The 21,677-nt window shown below is 42.9% G+C and overlaps 2 protein-coding genes across 3 annotated transcripts; one reads left to right on the top strand and one right to left on the bottom strand.

The window, feature by feature from the left end:
• Nucleotides 1-1,307: 1,307 nt before the first annotated feature.
• Nucleotides 1,308-3,034, top strand: LOC135937247 (uncharacterized). Its single transcript, XM_065480357.1, has 3 exons — nucleotides 1,308-2,253; nucleotides 2,308-2,397; nucleotides 2,456-3,034. Exons 1-3 carry the CDS (start codon nucleotides 2,039-2,041, stop codon nucleotides 2,526-2,528), a joined length of 378 nt encoding a protein of 125 aa, XP_065336429.1. The 5' UTR covers nucleotides 1,308-2,038; the 3' UTR covers nucleotides 2,529-3,034.
• A 14,606-nt stretch (nucleotides 3,035-17,640) lies between these two features.
• Nucleotides 17,641-21,650, bottom strand: LOC135937098 (uncharacterized). 2 transcript variants are annotated; one of them, XR_010574452.1, is made up of 4 exons: nucleotides 20,403-21,650; nucleotides 19,733-19,887; nucleotides 19,525-19,668; nucleotides 17,641-19,467 (listed from the first exon to the last, which is right to left on the bottom strand). XR_010574452.1 is itself a non-coding variant. In XM_065480177.1 (4 exons), the coding sequence occupies exons 2-4, from the start codon at nucleotides 19,857-19,859 to the stop codon at nucleotides 19,175-19,177; spliced, it is 564 nt and encodes a 187-aa protein (XP_065336249.1). In that variant the 5' UTR covers nucleotides 19,860-19,887; nucleotides 20,399-21,650; the 3' UTR covers nucleotides 17,641-19,174. The 2 variants fall into 2 exon arrangements, 1 of the variants encoding a protein (XP_065336249.1); XM_065480177.1 differs by having other exon boundaries at nucleotides 20,399-21,650.
• Nucleotides 21,651-21,677: the final 27 nt, after the last annotated feature.

Here is a 21,677-nt window from a genome sequence, read left to right as displayed (position 1 = left end):
AGGCTGCCATCAAAGCGAGAGAAAAGTAGTAAAATCATGGGGAGCTGGAAATTTCTGTCAAACGAGAGGGAATTTAAGTGGCGCAGTTTTGGCCAAGGTGTTTCCCCAGGGCTTCTCCCTGCCAGGGTATATCAGCATAGAGGAAATTGTCGGCTGCGTCGTTTCTCCAGACCGTCAGACGACATTAAGGTCAAAATCAGGATTCTTCGTCTTGAAATAATTAAGATGGCAATGACTACATATCTATGTATTTGACTTAACAGCAGCGGGGGCGCCAGATATGTGCGATTGAATTGGTTGCCACTGCGCAGATCCAAGATGGCGTTTTTACGATCCAAAAGACACAATTAGTTAAGAGTAATGCAAATTATACGTCACAATATCGACCAAAACTTGTTTCTTTTCGCGCATTTATATGTGACTGTTTTTTCGCGCCACACTCCACCGGACGCCATATCTGCGCGTCGCACGAATGTGGCCCCCGCTGCTTTACAGGATATCTTTGAAGGATAACCCCCTAAATAATTTCGAAGAACTTAAAAAAAATCCTAAAATACTATATTATAATTAAATTAACTGAAGCTCGATTTGTTGTGAGGATAATTGAACGGATTTTTAGGACGAAGGAAGCAATATTTTTCTTTATTGGTTTGAAGGTAATTTGTGATTCAAGAGGAACCAAATTCATAATTTAATTTAAAATTAAAAAAGGAAACGGAATTTATCAATAAATTTAGCATTTGTTTATTTTCAACAAACAAATTTTCTCTATTTGCTATTTCATAATATTTGGATGAGCCAAATATCCAGTTTTTAAATAGTGGTCCGAAGAGACTCACGAACACGAAAACTGTCACTTAGAGACTCACTTGGAGGGGAAATTCGCGAAGAGACTCAGAGTCTCTTCGTGACAGTGAGTCTCTTCAGACCACCCAAACTTCATGGTTTTTCTGTCCTCAAGAGACTCACGAGTCTCTTCGTGACATATTTTAAAAACCCAAAAGTGAGTTCGTGTGTATGGATTTTGGTGGCGCCGTCGTCGCGATTTTATTATGTTGGCACATTCCCCCCCCACAGGATTGGGGCGGAGCCAAGTGGCGGTTGCGGTTTTTCAACGATATTTCGGATAATTTTACCGGCACCGCGTCTTCCCCGCTTCTGTTAAAGATTGTTTGGCCGCCATAGTTGCTGTTTAAAGTGTGCCTCATAAGCGTGGTAAATTGTGTTTATGATGTGTTTTGTGTTGTTTTTGCCCTATCTGGGGGCGTGAAAGTTTTGTGTTTGTGTAGTGATGTGAAGGGGGATAACTGATTGGTGTTGCTGGAGGGTGAGTAACTATTGTAAGATGCCTGGAGAGGGTGTTTTCACGGGGTGGCTTGGAGGTTGTCCAGAAAGCGATGCAGCTATAGAAGCAATTATTGGCATGTTTCTCATCTTTAAATGTGTTGTTTGGGTCATGCTCAAGTTATTGTTGGGCGCGGTGGGTCAAGCTGCTAATTTTGTCGGCAATTTAGCGGTTAAACCAGCGGCTAAAATAGCGGCCAAACACGCGGCACTGTTTCCTTTAATATTGATGGCGATGGATGGCGCTAAACAAGTGTTCAAATCAGTGGCTAACTTAGCGACCTTCAAGTTGCAAATCTCTTGGTTATGTGTGGACACATGACTCGTTTATTGATAATTTTAAAGCTTTGAATTTGTTAAAATAATGTGAAGAACAGAGATGCATTGCAGCCCGCAAATTTAATTTTTATTTTGCAATAGATGATTCATGCGTTATTTTGTGACACATTTACAAGACAAATTTTGTGACAAATCGTGTCCGGGTTGAGTTAGATAAATGTGTCGGTGCCGTGAAGGACCAAATTGCAGCTGGTGAAAGTTGTGTATCCCGTGCCAAGAGTTACAATCATAGTTGGTGAGACCATGCAGCCGAAGCCTCATTGTGTGTTGTGTGTTGTGAGTAGTTATGGAGACAGAAATATTTTTGAAGTTTTTCATTGTGTTTTTGTGGCCCAATGAGTGAAGTTATCAAAATATGGAAATTATATTGTTCACAATCAGTAGGGAGATGGAAGACACTGATGCTGCGGAAGAGTGCGCGTTGGAGAAGCCAACTGAAGCCAAACAACAGAGTTCGGACGTTGATTCCAAATTGACGGATGACCTGAGCAGCGAAGATTCGGACTCTGACCAGGACATCTTTTTAGAGTTTGACAGCCCGAAGGAACAGACAATGCCAGTTGGCAGCAGGTATGTATTGATGTTGCTGAGAAAATTTATGTAATTGAAAATTATTATTTTCAGTGAAACAGAGGATCATCTTCCAGGAAGTGTGCCCGAGCTATCATATGTTGCAGTTCGGCAATCACTGCAAATTCTTGTGGAGGACTGGCAGTAATAAAAAGCAATTATTAAATTGTATAGTGAGACTGATATATGAATTATCTTTTAGGTTAGAGTTGGCGAAATTGGCTGCATGTGCAAGAGGCCCAGTGCCAAAGAGAAGGAGACCGATCTTCAACTAATAGACGGGGTGATCATTCTTGTAAAGTGTGTGGTTTGCTTTGTAATGCAGGAAGATTATTTTCGATCATTTTTATTGTAAATTGTCGGCTAGTGGTGCCAATCCTTTTGTAGTTGCATGCTTTTGTCTTGGATTTATTTTTTTTCGAGTGGGTTTTTGGAGGTTGTGGTATATAAAACTGGAATTGGTGGCTGTCATTAAATGAGAATAGGGAAGTGAATTTTGAAAAACAATGTTTTATTGAATTCAATGGTGGTACACTACCCGGGTTGCATTCCGATGAAAAGAGCTACAAATATTTATAAATTTATAAGAAAGTGTGTGATACAATTGCCTATAAGCCTTTACACATGTGCAAATCAGAAACATCCCGTATGGTAATAATTAGTTTCATACCGAGAAAAAGAAAATTTATCAAAAATTTTGAAACAGAATGAGTGCACTATTATTTGAAGGGTGCACCTCGACATGCGCCTCCCTTTGAGGTCAACTGCCTCTCAAAGTGTCTCATTGCATCTGGTGCAACTTTACACGGGCATCGAGCCCAACCAGCTCCTCCCGCGCTGTTTCCTGTACATGGCGTTGATCTCTCTTTGTACTTGATCAATTTCACGGAACTTTCCGGCGTAGTCAACTTGTTTGTTGGACAGGTCAGCTCGAATGTTGTCAAGTCTGCGGTAGAATGTTTTAATTGCCCTCTCACAAGTTGCAATTGATGCTGTAATAGACATGTAATTAAATGGCGACAATACTTGAAATGAAGAACATTTACCTCTAGCTGAAGAGCACCTGGCTTGCAATTGCTGGTGCTCAGAAGCTGTGAAGTTACCTTCCGTGTTTTGGCAGGGCTCCATGTTAGTAGGATTCCCCTTGTGTTGGAAGTTGTCGTCAGAGTACAAACGTTGCATGGCAGACATCCCGAATAAATTATCTTGGCTGCAAAGGTGGGATAAATGTGAATGTTTTGTTTCGGCTTTTAATCATTATGTGCTTGTGCGGGCTGAAAGTAATTATTTGCATAAGCTGGTTGAACATGTATATGTAAAGAATGGTATGATATGTATGTGGAGATGATTTAAACATGTTAATTAAGAAAGAAAGTCATAAGATGAAATATGAAATTTACTTAAACAGCCCGCAAGGAAACAGTTATGTAGAGAAATACATTCGTGGTGGCAGTATGTAATTGATGAAGGAAGGATATCATGAGATAAACTTACACGGATTTATTGGTGATTCACGTTATTCAGTGGATGTTGTTGTTTGCGAGTGCGTTTTGCAATGGCTGAATATTAAGTGGTACTGCTCTGTGCTGTGCAAAAGGTGTGGTTGCAGTGGTGTTCTTGGCGCAAATCACAAATGCGCGCGCGTTTTTTGAATTTGGCGGGAAAGGCTTTACATAGTGGTCTGAAGAGACTCATGGATAATAAAACTGTCACCAAGAGACTCATGAGTCTCTTGGTGACAGTGAGTGTCTTTAGACCACCCAAACTTTGCGGTGTTTCTGTCCTGAAGAGACTCACGAGTCTCTTCAGACCACCCAAACTTTGCGGTGTTTCTGTCCTGAAGAGACTCACGAGTCTCTTCAGACCACCCAAACTTTGCGGTGTTTCTGTCATGAAGAGACTCACGAGTCTCTTGGTGACAAATGAGGAGGCTCAGATTGGGGAAAAACCAGACAGTGTTATTGTAAATAGCGTCATATATGAATGCTTGTTAGAGCTGAATGAGTTTAAATAATTATGTTTTAGGAAGTAATATAAATGGAATACAATGTGTGTTTTGAAGCGGCCTTCCGGTTAGTCTAGGGGTTTAGGTTCTAAATACTAAAACAAAAGCTAACGTGACGGGCACTCCGACGACGACTAGGGAATAGCCGACCGGTCGCGCGAATTTAGAAAGGGACTTCACTCGCAATCGGCGTCAACCGGAAGAACGGTATGACGAACAGCCGGGCTGTACAGGGGAAACCGCAGGCCGGTTTCTCCCTTGCCGATAGCGAGTTAGGGTTTGGGATCTAGGAATAAAACTCTAACTAGCTGAGCTGTATCGCTCCTGCTCTGGCCGGCTAACTAGAGCGGCCAGGTAGCAAACTCAGAATCAGAATGATGCCTTCCAGAGCAGGCGCGCTTTATTTATATGCTCGCTCCCTACTCTCATTTACATTCATACATATATGTACAGGTTATAATGTGAATATTCTTGTTGGTCGTCTCATATCCGGGGTTGGAGAAAGAAAATTGGCTTGTATACAATTTTGGTATTATTCAAAGTTTACAAACAATTTTTTATTTTAAGGAAATATCTGGTGTAAAGTGAGTTGTGGTTTGTTTTAATGTGTATTACAGGTAACTTGTGCAAAATATTTATTATAAGTTTATTACATGTGGAAATACATAATAAGTAGGAATATAATTTATGATTATTAACACAGGATCGTCCAATAAGTTCTTTATTGTTGGTACGAAATTATAATAATGGAATATATTTTTATTCACATGAGGAAATTAAAATGGCATTAAAATTTCATTGTTTATTAGTCTCCGACCGTATTTCGGTGGGGAAAGACTAACTCAGAATTTTCCTTGCTGAACCAAATGTTGGTTTAGTGAGGATCAAGACCGGATATCGGTCTTTATAATTGTGACTTTGAGTGGTAGGCGCGCGATATGCTTCTACGTTCCGAAGTAGCGGCTTGACAATCAGGATGGGAAATATTTTTGTGGTTTTTGGTATGGTTTGTTTTAAGTTTTTTTTTTTTTATTTTATTTGTGGAGTTTTATTTGGCATGATGTTGTGGTTTAATTTTTAATTTTAATGGATATGATATGGTTTGGGTGTTTTACCGTTTTTTATTTTTTTGGTGTGGGTGTGTAGGTTGGTGCTGTGGGAATATCATCAATCACGTAGGGCTCACAATCAATTGACATGACGTCATCATCTGAGCTTTCCTCGATCAACATGACGCTTACGAGGTCATCCTCTTTGGGGTCTGGGTTGGATAGGGGTATAGTCATTAAATTGAGGGGGTCGTGTGATGGTCCGAGGGGGGTAAGTGTAATGGGTTCTCTGGTGTTGTCAATGCATTGGGTCACGAGGGTATTCTTTTTTGTCTGCAACTTCTCGTATTGCTTGTAAAGTCTGCCGAGTTTGCGATTAATGTTGCGTTTTTGTGTACGTGTCCATGAGTTGTATATGATAGGTGGAATGATGTGTGATTTGTCTTTGGTAGGGTCATTTAATACGTTCGACGCGGTCGCCTTGTGCAATGCGGTTGCTGCTTTATTGCCTAACGAGAATGCTAGTTTCGCAATGTTTTTGGTGGAAAATATCCAGTCCTTCTGTTGTTTGAATGACATGGATGAGTAATCTGAAGGTGGATTGAGTTGGGCAGTGTGAGCTAGTTTGAGCGCGGTAATATGCTGGCGGGCGTCGCACTGCGAAGCTTGAAGTGTAGCGATTGTACTTGTTGTGGGTGCTGGGGTGGTGTGAGGTGGCCTTACACGTACCTGTGCGTTCTGCCAGGTATGCGAAATATTTGCGCTGCGCGGTCGCTGCAGTGTATATGCTTGCTGGCGGCTTGGACCGTCTCGGTTTCGCAATGGAAGCACATCTCTTAGGTCGGGCAAGACTTGTGTGTTCCGCATTGATGCAGCAGGTTGTTGGTTCTGGTATTTTTTTGGGATCTTGAACGGAGCATTTGTGGCCCGTCTGGTTGTTTGAGGTGCTGATTGTTTTCCGACGCTTGTTTGGAATGAAATTGAGTCGTTGGCGCGTTGCTGCTGCAAGAGAGTTCGCTTTGCCGGAGACATCTTATAGGAGAGACGTGTTGTTTTGATATGTCGTGTAAAATTTTGCAAGTCAAGGAGGAATTGGCTTTGCGTTTAATATAACCAGGGTGGGGAAGGTGTGAATAATTTTAGCTGGTCTGCGTGCCTTTTCCCTGCTTGGTGTCCATCTAGTGTCTCTAATAAGAATGAGTTGTTCCCTACTTTCTCCTTTATACGATACGGCCCTTCATATTTTGGCGCGAGGGAAGCTGCGATATTTTTCTCTTTATTGGAAAGAATATTTGTTTCGCGCAGAACTAATTTTCCGACGTCAAATGGGTGGTCTTGTCTTGTTTTGTTGTAGCGGGTCTTGTATCTCTCTTGTGCAGTTGCTGAGTTTTCAAGTGCGATTTCGTTTGCTGTCTTTAATCGTTTTATCAACTCATTGGCGTACTCGTGATATTCAATCTCGTCAGCTGGTTCGCGCGGCATTTGTGGGTGATGGAGTTCGCGCGCTAACATTAGCATATTCGGTGTAAATTTTGTTTTGGAAGACACCGCAGAGTTAATACTAAAGGCGATCGCGTCCAAATTAACGTCCCACAATTTGTTATTGCTTTGTGCGTAGCACCGAATCTTCTTTTTTAACTCTTTATTTGTGCGTTCAGTTCTATTCTCGCATGGCCTGTATGGGTTGATCACTGTGTACTCAATACCTAAACGTTTGCAAGTGTCTTTCCATAATTTTGATACAAATTGGGAAGCATTGTCTGAGAGTATTCGTTCTGGTATTCCGAAAGTGGTACAGTACGACACTAAACGATCAACTACAACTTTACTGGTCAACGTGCGAGTTGGGAAAATTTTTGTATAGCCACTGAATACGTCAGTAAAGACAATGGCATGTACATTCCCACTTGAACTGCGCGGCAAAGGTCCGATAGCATCTACACTGAGTAAATTTCCGACGTGAGATTCGAGTTTTCTGTTATATAAGCCAAATTTTGTTTGGTTTTTTGACTTAACTCGTTGACAGATTTCGCATCCTGCGACAAACTCGTTGATGTCGTTATTCATGTTGCGCCAAATAAAATAATTTGCAACTTTCTTTTGTGTTATAAACTTGCCTGGATGGCCTGACAACACGTCAGAATGGCAATATTTTAATACGGCAGGTCTCAAGTGCGCTGGCAAAACAATTAAGTGTTTGTTTTTGGCAGTATAGTGCAACACATCATTTATTAAACCGTATTTCGGTTTATGGCCTGATTGAACTGCTTGTTTCAGTGCCACAATTTCTGTGTCTTTGTCTTGCTCAATTTTCCACTGCTCGTCATTGGTTGGGAAATCTGGTAGATCCTGGAGTTGCGCAATCAAAACTTTTAGTCTGTTTCCCATTTTCAGTTCTTGTGGTGATGGGTTTACTAATTTGCTTGAATATCTTGCTTTTGGCAATTTTTTCTTCTTGCTTGGTTCAATTTTCTTCTCCTTTTCAGCAACTTTATTTTTCTTTTTTCGTGGTCCTTTTGAGTGCACAAGCTTGACTGGTTTGTCTTCGCATCTATTGCAATTGTGTTTTGCAGTTGGGCAATTTTCATCGTTGAACGTAATTTGTCCATCTTGTTTGATCTCGTCCAGAGGGATCGTGCAATCGCGTGCTGTGTTCGGCTTTTTGAAATCGTCGATTGTGTAAATAGCATTTCGCGAAAGTGCATCTGGTGCTCCCATTGAGTCACCTGGGCGATATTTTAACTCACAATTGAAACCACTTAAGTAAAGTGCGTACCGTTTTAAACGGCCGGAAGGGTTTGTTTGGTGCAGAAGGTTTTTTATTGCCTGATGATCACAGTAGACGACAAAACGGGAATACTGAATATAGTCCTGGAACTTAGAAATAGCCCAGACTAAACCGACTGCTTCTAATTCAGAAACGCAAAAGGTTTTCTCAGTATCTGTTGTCTGTCTGCTGATGTAGAAAATTGGTCTTGCGCCTTCTCCGTCAACGTCTTGCATCAGTATTGCGCCAATTCCATTTTTGCAGCTGTCCACGTAAATTTCAAATGTTTTGTTCATATCTGGCAAATGTAATACGCACTGGTCGGACGTCAAATGGTGAATCACTTGATCTAATGCTTTTTGCTGCGCTTTACTCCAGTTGAACTTTGCATTTTTACGGAGAAGTTGTGTAATTGGTGCTACCACGATCTGGTAATTTGGAACAAAACGGCGAAGAAATCCGGTTAAACCTAGTAACTGCATGACTTCTTTCTTGTTTTCTGGAGCTTTGTAATTTTTTATACTTTTTATTTTTTCCTCCATAGGAATCATTTTTCCTTGTGAAATTTTGTGTCCAAGCAATTCTATTTCTGTCGCTGCTACTTGTAGCTTTTTAGGGTTTATTGTCAAATTTGCAGAGTGTAGGCGTTTTAGAACCTTTTCCACGTGCAATACGTGCTCTTCAAAGGAATGGCTGTAAATAACAATGTCGTCAAAGAAATTAACAACAAAATCTCCAATCAATCCTTTTAATGTTCTGTCCATCAGTCTCTGAAATTCGAAACCTGACGCGTTCCATCCGAACGGAGCTCGTTTGTATTGGAATAATCCGCGATGCGTGTTAATTCCAAAATACTTTCGATCGTCAGATTTTATTTGCATTTGCCAATAAGCACCGCTCAAGTCGATTTTTGTGTAATATTTCGCCTTGATTTGACTAAATATGGTGTCGAGGTTTTGAGCGTTCAAATATGGCCTTGCAATAGTCCTACCGTTTAGGAAACGCATGTCGCTTACTAAGCGGTATTTTTGTTTCTCTCCAGGTGGAGTTTTCTTCTTAACCAAATGAATAGGGGAAGCGAATACAATATTATCAGTTTCCTCGATAACGTCGTGTTCGAGCATTTTGTCGAGTTCAGCGTCCAATATCGTCCGCATCTCTTTATTCAATGGTCTTAAAGATGTTTTGAATGGAAGGGCATCTTTTATTTCCACATTAACCGCAAAGTTTTTTGCTAATCCGGGGCTTTCGCTGAATATTCCGAATTTGTTGTATTTCTTAAGCATGACGAGGAATTGGTCGTTCTGGTCGTTTTCAATTTTCTCCTTCAGCAGCTCACGCAAAATTCGCTGCTCGTCTACTTTCGCGTGGAACAATTTCAAGTCCGCTTCGCGTTTGCGCGTGAATCTGAAAACTTTTCCTGGCTGGCTAGCGTGAAAATAACCATTTGCTGTCAATCCGATTTTTGCTGCTCGCATGAAATTTCTGCCTAATAGTATGGAATTTCCGTTGTCTTTGAGAACGTAACTAGGAATTGTGACTTTTCCTGCTTTCCACTCAATTTTCAATTCTACTAATGCTTCTACGATTGTTTTTCCACCCAACGTGCTAATTGTTTTTGCTGCATAGCGAATTTTTGGCTTCCTTTCTCTAATAGTTTGAAATAGTTTGTCTCCAATCAAAGTAACGTCGCTGCCACTGTCGACTAAACCTTTGTAATGGCGTCCGAAAATGGTTAAAGGAATATACGGGCGATCGTAATTGACGCTGTTTGTGTTTTTCATTTTCTTAATTTGTGGAACTGACTGGTCAAGCATTGCTTTCAGGTTTTTCTCCTTCGTTTTTTGTCGCCTGTGCCTCTCCGAGGCCTGAGTCACAGGTTTCTTTTTTAGTTTCCCGACTTTTTGTTGTGTGGAGTTAAGTCTCGTTTTTTCTCGCGGCTGTGCTCGCGGCTTGAGCTGTTGGTTTTGTTGTCATATTTCGGTTTTTGCTTGCTGGAATCGGAATAGTCTCTTTTGTACTTATTCGCGTATTTGTCTTTCCTATCGCCAGATGAATGGCGATAGTCGCTACGACTGTCGCTTCTGTTAGCAGAGTGGTCACGTGATCCGCGTGAATAAGATCTTTGCGTATCTCGGCGCCTGTCATGGTTTTTGTTGAAATGCGCGTTCCGCTCACTCGACCTATGGCGCGAATTATCACGAGAGTAGGAACGTTCGCGTGAATAGGAACTTGTTCGCGAATTGCCTCTCTTCTCATGTCTTTTTTCGCGGCGCGATCGTGAACGTGAGAGCTGCGGATTCAGCGTCTCGAGCGGAATCTCTTGCGGCGCAAGGGTATTGTCAACAGGGCGTCCGGTATACGCTAAAGATGTCTCGACACTCTCAGCGGCAGAAGGCGGTGGGATATACGTTTTTGTTTTGTACATGAAACTCTGAGCGCGCGCGGCTTCCTCCAATAAATCCATTAACGTGCTAAAATTGTGTTTCTGCATGAACGGAAAATATTGAGGATTCATTTGGTCAAGTACCCGCTGAATGATCTCGCTGTCGTCGGCATTTTTGTCGATGATATCGTAATACGCCTTGATCTTGTGTATATAAGTCGTGAGTGGTTCATTAACATGCTGGGTCCGGCGCTCTAATTCGCGTTTCAAACTGCGGAGGTAATCAACTGCTGCAAATTCAGTCATAAACAAGTTTTTGAATTCTTGCAAAGTCGCGCAATTTTTTCCCACGCAATCATACCAGTAACTCGCATCGCCCTCCAAGCATGCTGGCATCTTGATATGAATCAATTGCAACTCGTCTATGTTAACTTCTTGCTTTGCTATGCCTTCGGCTCTTCCTAGGCCAATTGCCAGTGAATAAAAGGTCTCTATTTTCGCCCAATTCCTCTTAACTAGGGAGCCTCGTAGAACACAAACACGCTCCATTCCTAGTCAGCCATAACCAACTTTATTCAGGGGTGTGTCCCAACAAACGAAAGTGGCGCCAGCGCGCGAACAACAAAGTGTTCATCAATTAGAGACATATCAATTCCTCCTGCCTTAGTTTGAACAGAACATAATTTGGCAAAATCAAACAAATGGAAAAACAAATAACCCAACTTTTGCCCCACCAAAATTTCACGCCGACATTGACTTGCACTTGATTGTACCTCACTCATTTTGCGTGACAACTTGAATTATCAGCCTCTTCTTTTATCGCAGCCTCATATCCATGCCGTTATTTCATCACATAGTCTTTGAACCTTGCGGGCAACCTCACGTCTCTATTTGGACGAACTCGAAGCTCTCGTACCGGCGTTGTCGGCTTTACCGGAGAGACCGGACCAGGCTCCGAAAGTGCTTGTTCCTCCTCCAGCCTTGGTTCAGGCAGTTCCAGCGGTACCTGAGGGGGCTCAGGATAACCCTGAGGCAGTTCCTCGTCCATACGCACGGTCCCGGTACCTGGCACCTGTCCTGTTGGCTGTAGTTTTACTTGGTCCGCATGCCTCTCGACCGTACCATGGCTCGTCTGCAACAGCACTCGCCGAGGACCCAAGGCACGTACGACCTGAGCTGGCTCCCATCTAACTTTTGGGTCCCTGTAGCTACGACAAACTGCTGCTTGCTCGGGCAGGGGTATTTTTGGCAACTGTTCCACTGCCAACATTGCTTTCTTATCTCTGATGCTCTGGCGTTGTACTAAAGCCATCTCCGGGCGCAGTCTATCGAGCACAGTCTGTGGCCTTCGGCCCAAGTTGAATTCAGCCGGGGCAACCCCAGTTGCTGCCAGCGGTGTTGAATTGTGTCCTAGTAGATAACTATCCAGTCTCTCAGGCCATTCTCTCTCCGGGACCTTTTTAAGGAACGTTTTCACAGTCTGCACCGCTCTTTCGGCAAGGCCGTTGGTCTGTGGACTGTAAGGGGGCGCGAATATCAGTTCAATAGATTGCTTCTCACAAAAATGCTGAAACTCTTGGGCCCTGAAAGCGGGACCATTATCGCACACCAACATGTCGCACAACCCTTGAATCCTAAATAATTTCCTGCAATACCTAATCACAGTCTCTGCGTCCATATTTTTGGTGGCTTCGGCGTCAATCCATCCGGACAATCCATCGGCGGCTACGATGAAGGATTTTCCTCTGGACACTTCAAAGAAATCCAGATGAACTCGTCCCCACGGGCGGTGGGGCACAGACCAAGGAATGATGGGCGCCTTTGCTGGAGCCTTATTGAATAATGCGCACGGCTGGCAGCAAGCGCTCACTCGGGCGATCTCGTCATCCATGTTTGGCCACCAGAAGAACTGCCGTGCCAGTGCTTTCATTCTGGTCTGTCCAAAATGATTACTATGCAGCAATTTCAGTACTCCGGCACGCAGACTCGTAGGAACCACTGCTCGCTCTCCAAATGACAGCACTCCATTAGTCACTCTCAATTGCGGCCACCTTTTCTTGAATTCTTCGTAGCCTATCGGCAGGCTCTCAGGGTGTTTACCTAGCAGAATGCATTTATAGACGACTTGAAGCTGCTCGTCTTTCCTTGTCTCGTCCTGGAACTGCGTCAGCGACAGTCGGTCTTTGGTTTCCACCACTTGCAGAAATGCTATTCGGCCTTCTTCGTCCTCGTCCTCGTCCTCTTCGCACGGCAGTGACAATCTCTTCAATTTTGAAGGCAAGTCATCAGCCATAGGCTTGCCCTTGGCGAAGATTCCAAGCAGTGGCTTATGATCAGTCACCAGCTCGAATGGCAGTCCCCACAGGAATTTCTTCAGTTTCTTGACGGCCCATACGACAGACAATGCCTCCACCTCAATCTCCTGGCCATCTTGATCCAGCTGACTCAACACAGCTCCTACTCCGCGTTTGCTTCCATCACAGGCCAGGCGGAGCGGCTTTGCGGGGTCGAAGTACGCCAGTGCAAACCGTCTCCGAAGAACCTCCTTGACTCTGTCCCAAGCCTCTTGGCACTCAGTAGACCAGTTAAACCGGACACCCTTCTTCAATAATCCGAGCCAGGCACGCAACTCATCCACGTTTTCCGGCATTCGCATATCGTCCAAGGCTTTGAGTTTCTCTGGTGTAGCTCGCACCCCCTCTGGCGTAAAGCTGTACCCGAGGAACTCCAACGCTTTGTGTGTACTGATGGTCAGCATCCTGGACGACTCTTCGTCCACCTCGAACTGCAGATAGGCATCTGCCAAGTCAATTTTAGTAAAATGACTGCCAGGTTTCACACCGGAGATCAGCTGGTCGATTGACGGCAACGGGAAATCCGCCGAAGCGCACGCAGGGTTGACGGTCGCTGAAAAATCGGCGCACAACCGCACTGACTCGCCCTTTTCCACGTACACTACGGGCGTCGCCCACTCACTGAACATTACTCTCTCAATCACCTTTTTCTTCTCCAGCTCATCGATCGCTTTGCCTGCTTTCTCTCGCAGACCGAAAGGGACATTTCGTGCTGGAAACTGTCTTGGCTTAGCGGCAGGCTTCAAAGGAATATGGACAGGTTCTCCCTTGTACCGGCCCAACACTGGTTCAAATACTTCTGCAAACTCACTCAGCTCAGGTGGCAGCTGTGACAACTGGAGTACTTCAGGCAAACATACTTTCTTTGGGGCCCTAGGAGGTATTCTTGTAACCCCCAACTCCGGAACTTGCACTGAAATCCCCAGTGGCTTGAACCAATTTCTTCCAATCAGAGCAGGGCCTTCCTTTTCCATGACAAGGAGTTCCAACTTCACTTGCGGCGCACCCTTTGGCTTCACTTCTACCATAATTTTCCCAGCAGCTCTAATATCTCCACTTTGGCCCCAAGTCTTCATCTTCACATCACTCGGCTGGAGACAATTAGCATCAGGGAAAAAGTCTACAAACGTTGGCCAGCCAATGAGTGAGTATGTTGCTCCCGTATCCACTTCCATTAACAGCTTACGCCCAGCCAGTGGAATTTCCAACTCGATTTTTCCCTGCTTGGCTGTCGGCATTGCTTCGATCTGTAACAGGTAGTTGGTAACAGCTTCCGCCTGTCCTTCCTCCAAATCCTCTTCCTCCTGTACAAGGTGAGCACTACCCTTTTTCCCTTTAGCTTTACACACACGAGCGATGTGTCCCTTCTTCTGGCAAACGAAACACTCCGCATCCTTAAACGTGCAGTCTGCTCGCTCATGCCGGCGGCCACAACCAGAACAAGACAGTTTCTTTTCGTCCTCCTGCCCACTTCCCTGTCGCCGTTGCTGCTTCTGGAACTGGCCCTTTTTGCCAAATCTCCTGGCTGCCGACTCCCCCATCTGATTCAATGTTGCTGCACCGGATAACGTCTGGGCACTCATCGCAGCACGCTCATGCGCATAGATCTTTGCCGTCACAAAATCCCAGGTCAGCTTGTCTGAGTCTTCCGCCAAGAATTCTTCTTTCAGTTTTATGTTTTTTAAACCACTGATAATCTTTGGCACCAGCAACTCCTCCCTTGCCTTTAAACCACACTTCGTAGCCAAACTTGACAATTCTGCGATATACTCAGCAGCCGGCTCCTGTGGTCCTTGCACACGCTGGTTGAATTGATCTTGATAAACGATCTTCTGCGGCTCGTTTCGCATAAAGTATTGCGACAACCTTGCCGTGATTACCTCAAACGATGTTTCTTCCGGCATGGTCGGCGTACAGATTTTACTGATGATGCTGAAAGTCTTGTCATCTTGGCTATCTACAAAATAGTCTCGTTTTTCTTCCGCATCCGTAATCTTCTGCACCCGAAAATGGAAAGCCCACCTTTGGAGATACTCATCGAATGATAACGGTCCGTTCGGATTAAACGGATCAGGCCGTCTCCCTCTTCTTGCTCCCTCGCGAGGCACAGGTCGTTCTTGCTCGTCATCCGCCATCTGATCCTCTTGATTTTCAGCGATATTGAGAATCACTCACACGTTTTGACGGCAAACCCATACGCACGCGGTGTACTTCTTCAGAGATTTGCGGTCCGCTTCACACTTCCTCGTCGCCAATTGTTAACTTCTTGCTTTGCTATGCCTTCGGCTCTTCCTAGGCCAATTGCCAGTGAATAAAAGGTCTCTATTTTCGCCCAATTCCTCTTAACTAGGGAGCCTCGTAGAACACAAACACGCTCCATTCCTAGTCAGCCATAACCAACTTTATTCAGGGGTGTGTCCCAACAAACGAAAGTGGCGCCAGCGCGCGAACAACAAAGTGTTCATCAATTAGAGACATATCAGTCTACTTGGTACGTCTTTGCCTGGTTTGAAATTAATTTCAAATATTCCAGAGGGGTTTTTGAGTCTTGTTTGCCTTTATACTGGGGAATCCTGATTTTGTGGATTTTATTTGATTCATCGCGATTGCTGCTGTTTTTTTGCGTCATTTGCATGGCGTGGAGGAAAGCTTGAGTAATGTGTGAAATTGGGTCATTGTGCAGCTGGCCTTGCACATTCCTATCATTTGTAGGATTCGTTTGCGGCTGGCGCATGCCATACGATCCGAACAAGGAATTTGAGTTGTGTACGGGAAAATGCAATGTGGAATTTGTGTAATTTGGAGCAGAATGCAGCGTGGAATTTTGTCCTGCATTCATAAATGAATTGTTGAGTGTGGTCATGGTGTTTTGGGTGTTGGGTAGGTCAGGAATGTTTTCGTCACCGGCATTTCTTGTTGAATTGCTGGCGCGTTTGAATTTAGAATTTGCTGCTAAATAATTAGCGGTCTGAGGGCTGAATGAATTTCTGCCGAACAAATTCTGGGGACTTTCGGACGGTAATGGGTATCCGAGTTGCCCTGACGGAGGGTAAAATGATTTTTCCCTTGTCTCATATGTACGTCTGTGCATATCATTACGACTTGCATCAGCGTCTTCGCTTTCGCGGTGCAAACTGCTTGAGGGATTCGGCGGTGCCGATTTGTTTGCTACAAATTGAACTTCTCTGGACTCGTCAAAATTCTCGATGTCTACTAACTTCGCGTTATTTTCTGTGATCCGATCATGATGAGATGGGGCTGTGTAGAACGATTTATTCATCATTTCGAGCTGTTTCGCAATTAATCCTGTTCTTCTTTCCGCGATTTTGGACTTGGCTCTCGCGTGATTAAATTGCTGGATCGCGTACGCAGCAGTGCCTTTTTGCTGGGATCTATTCCGGTCGAAATGCCGAATGAGCTGACCGATTAGTTCATTCGGGTCTGCTTCGGACAGCGCGTCCGTCATCAACACGTTCTCGCACATTCCGCGAAGGCTGGGAACATGAGTTTTGACGATAGTGGAGTTTTGCAGTTCTTCTGCTATTTCTTTCTCAAGAGTTTGTGATTCTGGATTAGGTTGATGGAAAATATCACCTAAATCTTTGGAGCTAAACATGGTGATTGTAGTGAGTCTCTAACTTTAACGCGAGTTCCGATTTTAATTTTTGCCTAACTCTATGTGAAATAAAGCTAAACCGATCTAGCGCAAGGTGTTCCTAACTTAGGTTCTTGATAGATCTTAAATCGGGTCGGTTTCAACTTTTATTAAGTATTTTTAATAGGCCGAGCCCCCACTGAAGCGGCCTTCCGGTTAGTCTAGGGGTTTAGGTTCTAAATACTAAAACAAAAGCTAACGTGACGGGCACTCCGACGACGACTAGGGAATAGCCGACCGGTCGCGCGAATTTAGAAAGGGACTTCACTCGCAATCGGCGTCAACCGGAAGAACGGTATGACGAACAGCCGGGCTGTACAGGGGAAACCGCAGGCCGGTTTCTCCCTTGCCGATAGCGAGTTAGGGTTTGGGATCTAGGAATAAAACTCTAACTAGCTGAGCTGTATCGCTCCTGCTCTGGCCGGCTAACTAGAGCGGCCAGGTAGCAAACTCAGAATCAGAATGATGCCTTCCAGAGCAGGCGCGCTTTATTTATATGCTCGCTCCCTACTCTCATTTACATTCATACATATATGTACAGGTTATAATGTGAATATTCTTGTTGGTCGTCTCAGTTTGCAGTAAATATTCTAGTAATTTATAATTGGTAGTTTGCAATTAATTGGCATCAGGAATTAAATTTATAATATGAACATTTTATTACAAAATTAAAAAGGAACATACAAATGTCGGGTTGCAATTCAAGAATTTTAGTTACAGAAATAAAAATAATGAGGTGACAATGCAATGGTGTTGGCTGATGTGGCCGAAAGATTTCAATAAATAAACATCCCGTACAAAATCAACTACAAAAAAGTTGTCGATCATTTTCTCGCAGAGGACAGGTCTTGAGCAGGCTTCGTAAACTCGGTGAGGCGTTGCTCGAACTCGACAACTGCCTTGGATGCGTCCTTGACCCGTTGTTCAATCTTGGGACGCATCCTCACGAGGCGTTCGATCCTCATGCTGATCCTTCTTCGAGCATTTTCCAGCCGGTCTGTCTCCTGACTGTTTTCTCGCAGAACAGCCTGCGCGTCTTTGTATTCAGTGTTCAAGTCATTGTAGGAAACGTAGAGTTTGTCCAGCGCAGCCTCTGCCCTAACGAGTGAATCTGTAACGGTGCGAGAATGAAAGGCTGCACGAGACAAAATTGAAATTAACTTACTTCCAACAGTTGTGCCTCCCTGGAAGTGCTTGATGCAGTCCTCATCACAAAGCTGTTCGGAGGCCGCTGCTGTTGGCGAACTTGGCGCGTTGCAACAACCCCAGCAGCATAGGGTGGAGGCAGTCGACATGTCGCTGTCGCTGTCCAGGTTAATCATGTCTTCGTCTGATTTGCTCATGTTGAAACAACCCGTATGATGTAGGACAGTTAATATCTGTAATGCAGATATGAATTTTAAGCGGGATGAATTACATTAATATTTGCCGGAGAAATTGTCGATTGTCTGTGTTGTTATATTTTTTTATTTACTAATTGAATTTAGTTGCGGGGAAATTAATTATGTGCAATAGGGTGGTTCAATTTGTGAAAGTAATGGTTTGTTATGTAATGGTATGTGTGTGGCGGGTTGATGGAAACATGTATTGAATAAATTAAGTTTGACAATTCAAGCGGAAATGGGTAAATCAGCCCGTAAACAAGGTTAGTCTAATACAAAAAATATTTAATGGACATGCAAGCGCGTGGAAATTTGTCTATGTTGTGCTGCGTAAAATCAAAATGTGGTAGCGGGTTAATGCAATATCAAATATAAGTTGTGTTTGTTCCATATTGAAAAGCGTAATTTGATAATAACTTACATGGAGTTCTTGTCGTTCTGGCGGATGCGATTGGATTAACTGTTTGTTAGCGGCATGCGGTTCTGGTGCTGTGTGTTGCTGTGGTGCTGTGTGGGCGTGGAGGCTTTATGGATGGAGCGTTATTTTTAGGACCAATCAAAATCGCGCGCGAAGCTTGAATTTGGGCGGGATGTGTTTAGACTGTAAGATTTGGGGAAAAACCAGTGAATTGATTGCAAATAATAGCGTGTTTTATTATTATTTTTTAACGTTTATAATGCTTTTTAATTGTTGAAGCAATGACTATTATTTAAAAAAATTGTGTTGAACCAAATCATTATGCTAGAAATCGCGTCATTAGAGATGAATTGAATCTGTAATGGTCAAATTAGGTGGCAAAAGAAATAGTTATGTGACAATAAATCAGTGATTGATTGTTGCTAGTTGAGGGTTGATATTCTAATGATGGTAATGCTGTAAAAGTAATTAAGATTGTGTCTTGACAAAATTACGTAATGCCTTAATAGGAGCTAAGAACTGTGAAAGTGTAATAAATTTTATTGTTTTGATGACAATCGTGTGCCGTATAGTTTTTCGGACACGATTGAATTAAAAATTGTCGGTTTAAATATTAATTAAACAGGGTGTGAAGAAAATTGTGTTTACAAAAAATATTTTTAATGCAAAATAATCGATGTTACATCAGACGGGATGTCGTTTTAGTCAAGAAATTGTAGAAAATTAGAAAAAGCTGTTTAGACAAAATTACTATGAAAAAAAAATTACAAAGGATTGTTTTGACAAGCAGTCGGGTAATATCTCAAAAAAAATACATTTGCGTCAGCCCGAGAAAGACGAATAAACTGTTATTACAAACTCATATAAACTGCCAGCAGTGGCACTTGAAAAACTTAAAATGAATCTTAAATTTTGGCTTTTTGATGGACTGCCTTTGCTTTGGGCTCTGACAATGAGGCAATGATGCGCTCAAGACGAGTCGCAGCATCTACTGCATTATCAATTTGTCCATTGATTTTTTTTCGCTGCAGCAGAAGGTCCTCAAGCATTTTGTTGATGGCCTCTGTGGCATTCACGGTGCGAGATTCCTCATCTGCAGCCCGGATCAGCTCCCTCTGAGTCAGGCAAAGGTCGTGCTCGATGCGATGCATATGCCGGATGATTTTGGAAATGGTGTGCTTGGATTTAGCGATGGATTCTGTAGAGATGAAATTAATTTAAATGGCTGCGAGTGAATTATACGAAACACAATTACCAGCTGCAGATGCGCACAGCTCTGTCTGCTGATGCTGACTGGAATGAGTCACTCCTGTAAGTTCAATGCTGGTGGCGACCAAAGGGTTGCCTGAGTAATTTACTGTGACTGTCGAGCCTTTACCCAGAGGTTCTCTGAGGCCCCCTGGTTGGAAGAGATACGCGATCAAAGAAAAATTTGGAATAGTTTTATGTGGATTGTAACTTACGCCGCAGATACTCATAGTCAACGTGTTGTTTCATTTCCTCACTCCAGTCATCATGCCAGGAGCCGATGCTATGTCTGGATGGTGTTTTGGCACCGTTGGAGGTGTTGTTCTCTTGCATCCCGGACATAATATGTGGCCACAGTTTGAAAAGTAGGCTGTAAAAATTGTCAGAAATTGAATTTGCATGATGGAGATATTAGTTGTGAGTCAAATGGATGTAACATATTTATGTATTAGTGTTTTTATCCAAGTTTTAAGCGCATTATTATTTACTTTCGGGGTGTGTAATGCTGCAAGCGTTGCTTTTTGTTGTGAATCAAGAAATTTTATGTTATATATGTATGAAAATTTAATTTATGATTTTAATAAAACTCGTGAATTAAATGTTTGAAAATAATCAGAATTGAATTGAAGTAAATGCAATGCCAGATATAGGTTTAAGTAACAGTGAACATTACATCCCGTGAGTAAGAAGTAATATTCATACATAATTTAGCGTATAATGCATGTTATGTACATAATTACATAAATGTTGAAATAATGCATGTATCTAATCGGGATGTCCAAATCAATAAATGGAAGTGTTATTGTAATATAAGAAACCGAAATCGTAATTGTGTGTTAAGAATTAATTGAACATGCAATAATATATTCTAGAAAACTTACTCACAATTTATGCGCAGCTAGTATAGAGGTTTTTGCTGGATGAGCGTATAGCGTAACAAGCAAAAGTGTGTGTTGAGCTGTTGAGTGAGTGCTGCGAGCGGTGTGTGGTGGTGTTGGCGCCAATATCAATTTCGCGCGTCGGCTGAATTTGGCGGGACAACTTTTGGTGTTTAAAAATAATTGTGAATGCGAGTTAAAATTTTGCATTAATAATTTTTTCACTAATGTTGGGCAATAATTACCGTCTGCTAAATAATATATTGACAAACTTCACCTGCACCATACTTCCAGAATGTGCCAAGAGGCTTCATTTTCTTCGGGCTGCAGCATCAACAATAAACAATAACAACAAAACACTTGAACACATGCGGTACGCGCCATAACAAATCAAACAAAAATTGGCGCGCTTTTAACAGATGCAAAAATTTGATTTTTGATGAAATACTTAAATTTCACCCAACATATTTAAAATTTTTACTAATAAGTATCCTACAGGCTGCTAGCGATTTATCAGATTTTTCTAGCAATCTGGAACCGCGAACAATCGTTGAAAAGACGTGATCTATCAAATTATGGGTTTTTGGCATGGCTCGATCAGGCCCTTTTCGTTCCCAAATTTGGTTTTGGAATTTTTTAATCACACATACAGCCCGTCCACTTGTTTTGCACGGTTCATCAGAGCAAAAAGCAGCTTATTTCCGAAAATTTCCATATTCTGCTTTTGCTGCCGCGCAAGATGCATGACAAGCATACGGTGTGCGGGCGCCTCTGCCCGAACAATTTGCAAATTGCCGTTATTAATTGTTGTACCACTGCAGATGGGTTCAAAGGTGATCAGTTGTGTTGCGGGATGCTCTTTTAATATTTTCCACGCTAGCAATAATTTTTAAAGCGCCAATTTTGAGAAATATAGGCTGATCTATAGTCAAAAACTGACAAAAAGATGATAGATCACGGCCAAAAAATTCCAAAAACTGTCAAAACATGCTTTTCCCGATTTATCGGATTTTTCTGGCCATCTGGAACCGCGAACAATCGTTGAAAAGACGTGATCTATCAAATTATGGGTTTTTGGCATGGCTCGATCAGGCCCTTTTCGCTCCCAAATTTGGTTTTGGAATTTTTTAATCACACATACAGCCCGTCCACTTGTTTTGCACGGTTCATCAGAGCAAAAAGCAGCTTATTTCCGAAAATTTCCATATCCTGCTTTTGCTGCCGCGCAAGATGCATGACAAGCATACGGTGTGCGGGCGCCTCTGCCCGAACAATTTGCAAA

The sequence above is a fragment of the Cloeon dipterum genome, chromosome 2 (genome assembly GCF_949628265.1).
Source record: "Cloeon dipterum chromosome 2, ieCloDipt1.1, whole genome shotgun sequence".
NCBI lineage: Eukaryota > Metazoa > Arthropoda > Insecta > Ephemeroptera > Baetidae > Cloeon > Cloeon dipterum.
This window is presented reverse-complemented; position numbering and strand designations above follow the sequence as displayed.